This window comes from Oncorhynchus nerka, linkage group LG20, assembly GCF_034236695.1.
Source record: "Oncorhynchus nerka isolate Pitt River linkage group LG20, Oner_Uvic_2.0, whole genome shotgun sequence".
NCBI classification, from domain to species: Eukaryota; Metazoa; Chordata; class Actinopteri; order Salmoniformes; family Salmonidae; genus Oncorhynchus; species Oncorhynchus nerka.
Window position 1 is genome coordinate 29,628,551 of NC_088415.1, and position 12,235 is coordinate 29,640,785.

Sequence of the window (12,235 nt, forward strand, 5' to 3'; positions counted from 1 at the left end):
CTATACCCATGTGGGTGATTGAAAGACGAACTGAGGTTCCCACTCCAGTCCAGTTGGTAGTGGTAATGCACCTTAAATTTGGTTGCCAACCGCCATATAAAGTCCAAAGAATAAGAAGAGGAGAGATTACCTGAAATGAACTCGGTTTACCCTTTCATCTATAGATTAATTGTTGGAGTAGAGGACCTTGTGCATTTCAGGTAAAATAACAACCCAATGTTTATATCCCAGGACAAATTAGCTAGCAAAAGCAAGCTAGCTAGCTAAATTGCCATAAATGTTTAATGCTTTTCAACCTGTCTCCAAATTAATATAGTTGGTTCAGAGTTCGTTTTGACATTTCAACCTGCGTGTCCTGATCATGTCAGGTGTGGGTGGACAAAATCAACATGCGCACGATGGCGTACGCAGACGTTTGGTCAGCATGTAAGATCCACCAGACCGAAACCCTTTGTTTTACAAGTTGTGTTCTTCTCCTTGTCAACTAACACTGACCCTGGCCCAAACAGCTCATCACCACGGTACCCACCAGCCGCCTGCCCTGTCTGAAGGAGGCTGGTCATGCGCTCGGTAAGGAGGAGATGATTGATGATGACATGGCAGATGATGAGCAAGAGATTGACCATGCCGAGAGGGAGCTGCGTCGAGGGCAGATCCTCTGGTTCAGGGGCCTCAATCGCATTCAAACTCAGGTACAGTGCATTGGGCTCCACAATTCCCTGTCCCTTGTCTTTCTCCAACAAGGGCTGTACTGTAGTATGTTCTGTACTGTAGTATGTACTGTACTGTAGTATGTACTGTAGTATGTACTGTACTGTCCTATGAAGAGGAGGCTTTTTTACTTGCTCGACTCATCTCTGTTGATTTGTGTCTCTCTTTATTCACCTTTTGATGCCTTAATTCATTTCACCACAATTAATTCCTTGTTTTTTTATATGATATGAACACAGTGATGTGAACAGAGTAAAACATGCACGTAATATTCTCATTCAAAAAAGCTATATTTTATGAAATCATATATAAAATACAATGCGTTTGGATCATTCTGTCAGAAACCAAAGACGTTTTCCTATACAGAGCCTTCAGAAAATATTCACACCCCTTTACTTGTTCCACGTTTTGTTGTGTTACAGCTTGAATTTTGTGTATCTGCCCTACACACATAAAGTCAAAGTGGAATTTTGTGTATCTGCCCTACACACATAAAGTCAAAGTGGAATTTTGGTTTTATATATATTTTTGTATTAATTAAAAATGAAAAGCTGAAATATCTTGAGTCAATAAGTATTCAACCCCTTTGTTGTGGAAGCCTAAATAAATTCAACAGTAACATTGTACTTAACAAATCACATAAGTTGCATGGACTCAATTATGTTCAATAATAGTGGTTAACATGATTTTTTATGACTACCCCCAGCTCTGTAACCCACACATACTGTACAATTATCTGTAAGGTCCCTCAATCAAGTAATGATTTTTCAAGAACAGATTCAACCACAAAGATTAGGGAGGTTTTCCAATGCCTTGCAAAGAAGGGCACCCAGTCACTACAAAGATACAGGCATCCTTCCTAACCTTCCTTCCAGTTGCAGGAGAGGAAGAAAACCGCTCAGGAATTTCACCATAAGGCCAGTGGTGATTTAAAAACACTTACAGAGTTTAATGGTTGTGATATGAGAAAACTGAGGATGGATCAACAACATTGTAGTTACGCCACAATATTAACCTAATTGACAGAGGGAAAAGAAGGAAGCCTGTATAGAATAAAAAATATTCCATAACATGCATCATGTTTGCAACATGACACTTAAGTAAATGTGGCAAAGAAATAAACTATTAGTCCTGAAAATAAAAATATCTAACAGCTAAGCACAGGCAAAGTCCTATAGGAAAACCTGGTTCAGTCTGCTTTCCAATGGACACAATGGACACTGGGAGACAAATTCACCTTTCAACAGGACAATAACCTAAATCACAAGGCCAAATCTAACCAAGAGACTTGCTAACCAAGATGGCATTGAATGTTGAGTGGCCAAGTTACAGTTTTGACTTAAATCGGCTTGAAAATCTATGGCCAGACTTAAAATGTCTGTCTAGCAATTATCAACAGCCAACTTAAGATAGCTTGAAGAATTTGGAAAAGAATAATGGGCAAATATTGTACAATCCCGGTGTGCAATGCTCTTGAAGACTTACCCAAAAACAGCTGTAATTGCTGCCAAAGTTGTTTCTAACATGTCTTGACTCAGTGTTTTATTTTGTATAAATGTTCACATTTTTCTTCCTCTTTTAACATTACAGGGTATTTTGTGTAGATTGAAGACAAAACATCCCACTTTGTAACACGACAGAATGTGTTGTGTTACAAAGTTTCAAGGGGTGTGAATACTTACTGAAGGCACTGTATTTATGGATAGGACAAACATAGTTATGTATATTGTTGTAACCTATGAGTCATTTTGATTCCATTGCATGTTCAGATTTCTCACTAAAATACTTTTTTCTCCTTCCTCATGTCATTGCTATTATTACAGATTCTGTCATTATTTTTTATGTACCCTTTGTTCATTGTTAATCAATCCTAAAAACAAGTATATGAAATATTTTACAAGTGTTGTAATTGTTGCCTTTCTTGTACACACACCAACACATAGATGAGACATAGAAAACAATTACCGGTCCATATTTTGAGGGCAACATCGTTGATTAAAAACAGAGGTCTAAATTGGATTAGGTTTGTCTATTAAAATGCCTTTTTGTATCTAATACATGCTTTTGATACCTCCATAGTGGAACATGACCTCTACAAAACTACAAGTTCCACTATACCATCCCTTCAAACGTGATTCATTCTGTGTGCTGGTTCCCTCCGATATGCATCACAGGGCCCCCTACCAACTGACATGAGTTACTGCACGACTGTCATGTCCTCTCTTTAATATCCTCTCTCTCTTCTCCAACAGATGGAGGTAGTGAGTACCTTCAAGAGAAGTGGTTCCTTTCAGGGTGCTGCGCGACGTCGCTCCTCAGTTCTCAGCCAACTCCATGACGTAACCAATATTTCTACTCCCACTCACGTAGTTCTCTCCACTGCCAATGCAACTGGTGCGCCTGGGAGTGAGTTTCTGCCATCCATTAACGGCACACAACAAAAAACAGTCCACTCACCATCATCAAAATGAGCATGTTGAAATGCACCTTTGCCTGCCCAGAAATACAATTAAGCATCAAAGATACGTGTGTTTGTCTATGTGCGTGTTTGTGTGTTGGGGAGTGGGGGAGCCAACACTGAGGCGCCTGACCCACTGACCTTTTCATTTGACTTTTTGTTGTTGTATTAGTTGTTAATTTAATATTTCTTTACATCCTTTTCACTACTACCTCATGATCTTAGTCCAGGATTCAATCAGAACCGTGCTAGCCGACAACCGCATGACTCTTGTTCGAGTGTCAGGCTGCATACTCGTTTGTCTTCGTAATTCAGTATAGACTACTTCACTTCTTCAAACATGATCATTAGCTGGCCAGCAGTATTTAATGAATGCATAAAGAATATAATTGTTTTTTTGTTCTATTTTTTTGTGTGAAGATTTTATAGTCCTGAATGTTTTCTAATTTATGCTTTTCTGATGCACAAATAAGGAGAACGTAGGCTATGAATTTCTTTGAATGATTTTACATTTGAGTGTCATTCTTTTTATCATTGATATAGTCGACACACGAAATCTCCATTTTGAACTAGTAATATGGTAGGGAAAGAAGGGGTGGTTTTTGACAATGACCATCACTAATTTGACAGCTCATACCCCAGTTATACCGCCAACACCGCCTGAACAAGAGCCATGCGTTTGTCGGCTAACACGGGTTACCCTTAATCTGATTTAATCCTGGCCGTAATCTATTTCTTTATCTTGCTGCTTTGTTTGTCTTGACACAGTCTGTGATCAATTGTGTTTCAAACTGCCCAGAGAAGACTGTCTGTCTGCTCCTTATTTTCAATGAGATCGACATTTTATTCAGAGCATTACAATGACGCAGCCAATTTCTGAGATGACAAACCAAGGTAAAAAGGGACACACAAAAGAAAAATAGTTACATTTATTTTCCAGTGTGTGCGCTTCTGGAAAGTTGTAAACCTTCGAGTATAACCTGCAACAGTGACATTTCTGAGATATCTGTTTTTGGTCACCTTACCAATAAAACAATTTCTCTGTCCCTAGGTTCGATCAGACTGCCAAATAAGGATCTGCAGTGTTGCTTTGTACAAATAACTACCCTCATTTTACTTGCTTTCTTTTGTTCTCTCTTGTTGTAGGTTCTGCATCTCATGAAGGAAGACGTTTTTATTTCCTTTCTATTTCCTAACATATGCCTACTTTTTTGTGTGTTTTTTTGTCAGGTGTAGATGATTAAAAGACTAATTGTGATTTGATTGTGATTAGATCTCCCTGACCACCTCTGGTGGTAGTCAAGGACCATTGTATCTGGATATCAATCAAGTGTAAACAGATCTGGATGGTCAAACCATTTAAATCATCATTATATCGGCCACTAAAATCATTGACCGCTAGCACCATTGACTTATAGCATCAGTAATCATCTTAAAAAATACATTAATTCATATTATTGTGAAAGAATGTTTGTCAAATAATTAGCATACAGGGAGGCACCGGGAAATCTGGTCAAATTGTGGACACAGTTGATGGATAAGAGACACATTTTTCACCAAGTATAGACACGACAAACATTGATCAGATAGTGATTGGATCCTATTGATCAGGTCACAAAACCCACATGTTAGCGCAAGGTGTAAACCATGCAAGAGACAGGATTACACATCAGACTAGATTGTATTTGAGTGTAAAATGTGTGATCTGGATGTTTTTCTTTCCTTTGATCTGTTGACTTTGAAGGAGGCTAATTTGGATGTACGTGGTGTAATTGGTATAATGCAATATCCATGCATTCATCCAACCAACCCACATAAAAAAAACAGTCCCTCAAGTGTTTTGCCTCATTTCCATTAAGGACTTCTTTATTTATTCGTCTCATTTATAAACAGCTCCAGATTACCTTGTCTATAAGGACGATTAGTAGACATCTGAATGTAGGAACTCTAACTTCTAACTCTAACTATAGAAGGAATTTGCGTTGATCCAAGCAATGTCTTTTACTTATTATTTTGCTCTTCAGCTTTATAGGTACTATCATTTCCCCTTAATGTTCTTTACTTTCCAGACAGTGTGGTTGTCAGTTCAGGGATCATAGGTAGCTCTCTATGGGCTGAATCCTAACTTGAGATCCATACGTGTGCAACACTCCAAACACACTTCCCAAATTAGGAGTCTGACCTATATGTTTATTACCACAATGTCTGTTTTCCTTGTCCTATGTTTCTGTTTCTATGTTTTGACCCCTGTCCTAAATTTCTCATGGCTTTATGAAGACTATGAATCACACTCACCTGTCCTAAGTTTCTCATGGGTTTATGAAGACTATGAATCACAGCTACCTGTCCTAAGTTTCTCATGGCTTGAATCACACTCACCTGTCCTAAGTTTCTCATGGCTTTATGAAGACTATGAATCACACTCACCTGTCCTAAGTTTCTCATGGCTTTATGAAGACTATGAATCACACTCACCTGTCCTAAGTTTCTCATGGCTTTATGAAGACTATGAATCACACTCACTTGTCCTACGTTTCTCATGGCTTTATGAAGACTATGAATCACACTCACCTGTCCTAAGTTTCTCATGGCTTTATGAAGACTATGAATCACACCCACCTGTCCTAAGTTTCTCATGGCTTTATGAAGACTATGAATCACACCCACCTGTCCTAAGTTTCTCATGGCTTTATGAAGACTATGAATCACACCCACCTGTCCTAAGTTTCTCATGGCTTTATGAAGACTATGAATCACACTCACCTGTCCTATGTTTCTCATGGCTTTATGAAGACTATGAATCACACCCACCTGTCCTAAGTTTCTCATGGCTTTATGAAGACTATGAATCACACTCACCTGTCCTATGTTTCTCATGGCTTTATGAAGACTATGAATCACACTCACCTGTCCTATGTTGCTCATGGCTTTATGAAGACTATGAATCTCACATACCTGTCCTAAGTTTCTCATGGCTTTATGAAGACTATGAATCACACTCACCTGTCCTATGTTTCTCATGGCTTTATGAAGACTATGAATCACACTCACCTGTCCTATGTTTCTCATGGCTTTATGAAGACTATGAATCACACCCACCTGTCCTATGTTCTCATGGCTTTATGAAGACTATGAATCACACTCAAATTAATCTGATCACTAGCTAAATGTCTTGGTTTAGAAAAAGGACTCGTGAAGAAAATCCTAAATTTTGTGTCAGGGTTGGGATCATTTCAACTGAATTCAATTCAGGAATGGAATGTACATTGATGTACATTGATGGATGGTCCATTATCTTCACTGAGAATTGTTTTACCAATTCATGAATTTAATTTCCTCTTTGTTCCCTGAATTGACCGAGTGGAAATGAATTGAGCACAACCTTGACTATCATTAATACCCGTCTGTCCTCCCCTCCAACATCCTCTCTTCCTTTGTCTAGTGTCATTCAATACGTCTGGAGTGTCCATGGGATTCAACCTCCACCGCAAAAAAACAGGCATTCTCATTTTCTTCTCAAAGTTAGGTGGCCCATTTCAAAGAAACCAAGTGAATACATTGACTTGAATAATATTTCATTTTCAACAGCTGTTTGGTATTGACCATTGTGGGACCTATACTCGAAAGTTTACAACTTCCACAAGGGGACATTCATTCAGAGGGTACCTAAGAATGATGTGTTTTTCTAAATCATTTACTTAATGGAAACAAACAGCTCTTAGGAGAGAAAAATAATTAGCACAAGTCAACCTTAACATTGTCTCTGTGTTGCCTCACTCCCTCTTCACAACATGGTTATTGGGTCATGTCGCTTCTTGTCCAAGATCTTTGTGGTCATTTTCAGAGGTAGAATGGGTATTTTTTTGGTTGTGCTTGCTACAAAAGTTGACCTTTTTGGATGTGCTTGCTGAAGAAATGTTTTTTTTTTATGGCTATGCTTGCTGGGGGAATAAACAAACAAATATTATTGTTTGTGCATGCTGAAGTACAGTACACTGAGCACACAGAATTCCTAATGCTCATCCATAACTCTGACTTTCGCGCGAATCCCTCTTTTTAAATCAGCGTATGATTTAAACAAGGGTTACTTGCATGTACACTATATATACAAAAATATGTGGACACCCCTTCAAATTAGTGGATTTGACTATTTCAGCCACACCCGTTGCTGACATGTGTATAACAGCAAGCACACAGCCATGCAATCTCCATAGACAAACACTGGCAGTAGAATGGCCTTAATGAAGAGCTCAGTGACTTTCAAAGTAGCACCGTCATAGGATGCCACTTTTCCAGCAAGTCAGTTCGTCCCATTTCTGCCCTGCTGGAGCTGCCCCGGTCACCTGTAAGTGCTGTTATTGTGAAGTGGAAATGTCTAGGAGCAACAACGGCTCAGCGAAATTGTAGGCCACGCAAACTCACAGAACGTCACCGCCAAGTGCTGAATCGCGTAGCGCATACAAATTGTCTGTCCTTGGTTGAAATAGTCAGTACCGAGTTCCAAACTTCCTCTGGAAGCAAATTCAGCACAAGAACTGTTCATCGGGAGCTTCATAAAATGGGTTTCCATGGCCGAGCAGCCGCATGCAAGCCTAAGATCATCATGCACAATGCCAAGCGTCGGCTGGAGTGGTATAAAGCTTGCCGCCATTGGACTCTGGAGCACTAGAAACACATTCTCTGGAGTGATGAATCACGCCTTCGCCATCTGTCAGTCCGATGGACTAATTTGTGTTTGGCGTATGCCAGGAGAATGCTACCTGCCCCAATGCATAGTACCAGCTGTAAAGTTTGTTGGAGGAGGAACAATGGTCTGGGCTGTTTTTCATGGTTCAGGCCCCTTAGTTCTAGTGAAGGGAAATCTTTACACTACAGCATACAGTGACATTCTAGATGATTCTGTGGTTTCAACTTTGTGGCAACAGTTTGGGGAAGGCTCTTTCCTGTTTCAGCATGACAATGCCCCCATGCCCAAAGCAAGGTCCATACCGAAATAGTTTGTTGAGATCGGTGTGGAAGAACTTGACTGGCCTGCACAGAGCCTTAACCTCAACCCCATCAAACACCTTTGGAATGAATTGGACTGCAAGCCAGACTTAATCGCCCAACATCAGTGCCCGACCTCACTGATGCTCTTCTGGCTGAATGGAAGCAAGTCACTGCAGCAATGTTCCAACATCTAATGGAAAGCTTTCCCAGAAGAGTGGAGGCTGTTATAGTAGCAAAGGGGCGTCAACTCCATATTAATGCCCATGATTTTGGAATGAGATGTTCGACGAGCAGGTGTCCACATACTTTTGGTCATGTAGTGTATCAAGTTAGGATTCAGCCCGAAGTGTCCATCGCAACATAATATGATTGCATTCATGTTCACATACTTATTTGCTCTACATCAAATTCTCCGTGGGAATGAATGTATTATTATGATTTGATTATACTTCACAATATGCACATCTCTTTACAATTTAGGACCAGTCATAGCAATTGCAGGAACACCTTATTTATGTTTTCCTCATTAACAATATTAAAGTCAACTTCACCATAATGCCTTTAAGACCTATGTTGAGTTCTGTGTCAATGGGTCCTGACTTTGAGTGGATGAATAACCCGTCATTTGTTATTATTTTTTTACAGGGAGTTCTGTTCCAAAAGAGTCAATGGGTCCTGACTTTTTGAGTTCCTTATAGGATGAATAACCCGTTCATTTGAACCCTTTCAGGTTCTAGATAGAATCCTTTTGTCAAAACTCTTTTGGGTTCCTTATAGAGCCCTCCGTGGAAAGGGTTCTACTTGGAACTAAAAGGGTTCTACCTGGAACCAAAATGGGTTATTCAAAGGGTTCTCCTTTTTTCCTAAGAGTGTAAGTTGTGGCTGGACACAGAAAAACTGGTGGTATATCATACATGTTTCACATGCTTATTATGTGACTATGAGGAAAAGTTTTGATACATTTGTTCTGACATTGGAGGTAATGGTTTGTTGTACAACACTTGCAATTCCAGTGTGGTGACTATTGTGCCTTATGAAATACAACCATTGTCTACTATATTGATATGTTTGTACTGATCTGGTTGACTGTATTAATGTCCTTAAATCTAAAACACCCGACTTGAGATATACCCAAAACAACTTACAAAGTACATGTTCAAGATATTCAATAGAAAGGTACAATTCACTTACAATAATTATTTTAAAAAGTTGAACTGATTAATTCACATACACTGTTATTACTGTGGCTGGTCTGTATTGTGGATGATTTCCCCTTTGATTTACTGGTAGCAAGTATCATTATGGCTCATTGGACATTGCAACAGTCAGTAGATACAGTAGCTCATCCAACTGCGCCCATAAGCATTTTCTTCTGCACCAAGACAATCTCATGCACGACCACATTGAATGTGTTTTTTTACAGCATGGCAGTAAATGAGGCTCTCACATGATCCGCCTGTCAGCATGTCAGTGATTGTTTGGTTTGCAAACTGGTCTCAATCCCATGCTCTGTGTTCTAGTTGTTTCACCTGTCCCGTATGTACGTTTTATAGCTCTGTACAAAAAGGTTTCTATATGTGTGTGCGCGTGTGTGTGTGAGTGTGTCAGACAATGTTGTACATCCATCAATGAGTATTTGATACATTTAAAATGTCTTATATTGAACTGACAACAGCAACTTTGATCTTTCATTATTTAAGTTACCTTTTCATTTGTTTTACTTCCCCTAAATTGCTTTAAAGTTACAGAGTATTCCCAGACGGACATGTACATATTGTGCAAATACAGTAGGCTTAATCCGGTCAGTGAGGCATTTCAATTCATAGGTAATTGATTGTCTTTAAAGAGACTGTACAGAAATGTTGCCTCTGGGCATGCTCCTGAACAAAAGGGGTTCCATAAATCAGGGTTTCCCAAACTCGGTCCTGGGGGGAGGGTCCTGGGGGGAGGACCCTCCTAAAATAATATCTAGGAATTACCTCAATGGACAGAAAGAAGCACACCTGCCCACACCCAGGCAAACCTACAACAATAAAACTTTTGACTAAGAATTTAACTAACATTAAGTGGAATTTTCAGAAGAATCAAAAGTTGTATCTTTTCATAACAACTTTTTCAGGTAAGTTTAGTCAGATAAATCTGCCACTGTGACGCTTTTTAAATACTAAATCTCTCTCCACTTGTTTGTCCCATCTATTCCCTTTTCCGTTCCGCATTTTCCCCCTTGTATGACCATTATTGTACCAAACTCAACATAGATCCAAGTGGTGAAAGCATTCCGTAGTCCACTTTATGATGGCATTGAGAAGCCGGAATCCAAGAACTCCATCCACGACTTCATGGCACACCCGGAATTTCTCATCAATGACTCGGTCCACAACATCCCCTTGATTGACGAGACAGACATTGAAACCGAAGAATCAGAGCGCTCAGACTGCAACAACGTTCGCCTGGCTCTTCGTCAAGCTCCTCCCCTTGCCAAGCCCCCTCAGCCACCCTCTCGCCACCGCTCTGCCTCCCGCCCTGCCCCCTACCGCCAGCAGAGCCTCCCCGTTACACTCAACTGCAACAACAACGCCACTGCTGCTGCTGAGAATGGAGATCATCTGACCCCAAAAGATGCAAGACTACCAGCTGCTTCTCTCTGCCGCCCCGCCAGCCCATTGCACAACGTGGAGACCTGTTTATAACTACGATCTGGGCACATGGTTGATAAGAAGGGAGAGGAAACACCAATGACTTTGATGGACATGGATGTAACCCAACAAAGAGGGAATGAAGATGAACTGGACACGGAAAGAGAAAGTATTACCTGGAAATGACATTGTATAGACCAATGGTTTTATGGATTGTTTCATTGCCCGACCTTTCCCCCCACAGCCACTGCTTTTAGCCTGCACTCTCTGCTTCAAAGCACTCTCAAATCCTCTCAAAAAGCTCCACAGTCCAACGATGCTAACCCCACCAGACTCTGATAAAGACACTTTTGAAATGTATATCTAGGCACGCAATAGAGGAGTGATTGGTGTAGTAGAGACAAAAATGAACTGGAATTGATTATTTTCCTTTTGATTGAAATGATGAAAGACTCAATGGAAAGTGGAATGGGGTTAATTCATTCGGCTTTTTAAAAATATTATTGTCCAAATTATTACTGTTGTTATTACTACTGCAATTACTACTACAATTATTATATTCCAGTTAATGACGCTTCATTGATTAGCTTTATCTATCCATGTATGTATGTATGATGTATGTTTGTAAGTATTGTTTGTTTGCTTAACTGCTGTATTCGTCTCCTTGTATTTCTGTTTTTATATACTCCTTCTGGTCATGTCCTTCTTTTCCTTTTCTGTGTTTACATGTGTTGTGTATGTCTTGAAAAAGAAAAAAAGAAATATAACTATAGAAATACATTTATAAACACATACAACAACTTCAAAACACAAAACGGTAACAATATAGTACATCTGCTATTAAAACAAAGTCACAAATGAAAAGTAGTACTCATGGTTTTGGTTCTTCTCTTCATGTAGATATGTCTTGAATTAAGTTATTCATTTGGACACTACCATGAACAGAGGGGACAACTTAACTGAGTATTCAAAATATTAAGTTGCGCATAAAGATTAAAGGAATTTATTTAAGTGATTATTTTATTCATCCCTGTTCATTCTCTTTATTTTTGTTTTTCATAACACAAAATGAAAAGGAAATGATTACTTTATGTACTTTAGAATCCATCAAACAATATCAGTGTGTATGTTTTATGTATTTCTACTCGACTATGCTTTACTGCTGTCAACTGTGATCAATAGTGACAGCTTTTTCACAAGGGCACAGATAGATATCAGAACAATATCCATTGAATACATCTGTACTTTTACGCTTCACTTACGCTTCTACACTACATCGTTTTAAGAACATTTGAGTTTTTTGAATGTTGCAAATAGGATGTCTCCCAGCTTTGTGGAGCACTTATTAAAGCCGTCTGAAAGTTTATATTTCAGCAACCATGAGAAATAATTCCTTATATCACAGTGTATGTTTGTAGGGAGTGATGTGGTTACAATAGAA

General features: G+C 39.3%; 1 protein-coding gene across 6 annotated transcripts in view; it reads left to right on the forward strand.

The window, feature by feature from the left end:
• LOC115102241 (plasma membrane calcium-transporting ATPase 3-like) overlaps nt 1-12,158 on the forward strand; it is a 35,345-nt gene extending 23,187 nt beyond the window's left edge. For 2 of the 6 annotated variants that reach the window (XM_065005380.1, XM_065005381.1), the window contains 3 exons: nt 510-692; nt 2,964-3,050; nt 10,417-12,158. In XM_065005380.1, the coding sequence (XP_064861452.1) occupies nt 510-692; nt 2,964-3,050; nt 10,417-10,848 (702 nt within the window). In that variant the 3' untranslated portion in view covers nt 10,849-12,158. Of the gene's footprint in view, nt 1-509; nt 693-2,963; nt 3,118-10,416 lie in introns of all 6 variants that reach the window. The other 4 variants (XM_065005384.1, XM_065005385.1, XM_065005382.1 and 1 more) reach the window with 2 other exon arrangements.
• Nucleotides 12,159-12,235: the final 77 nt, after the last annotated feature.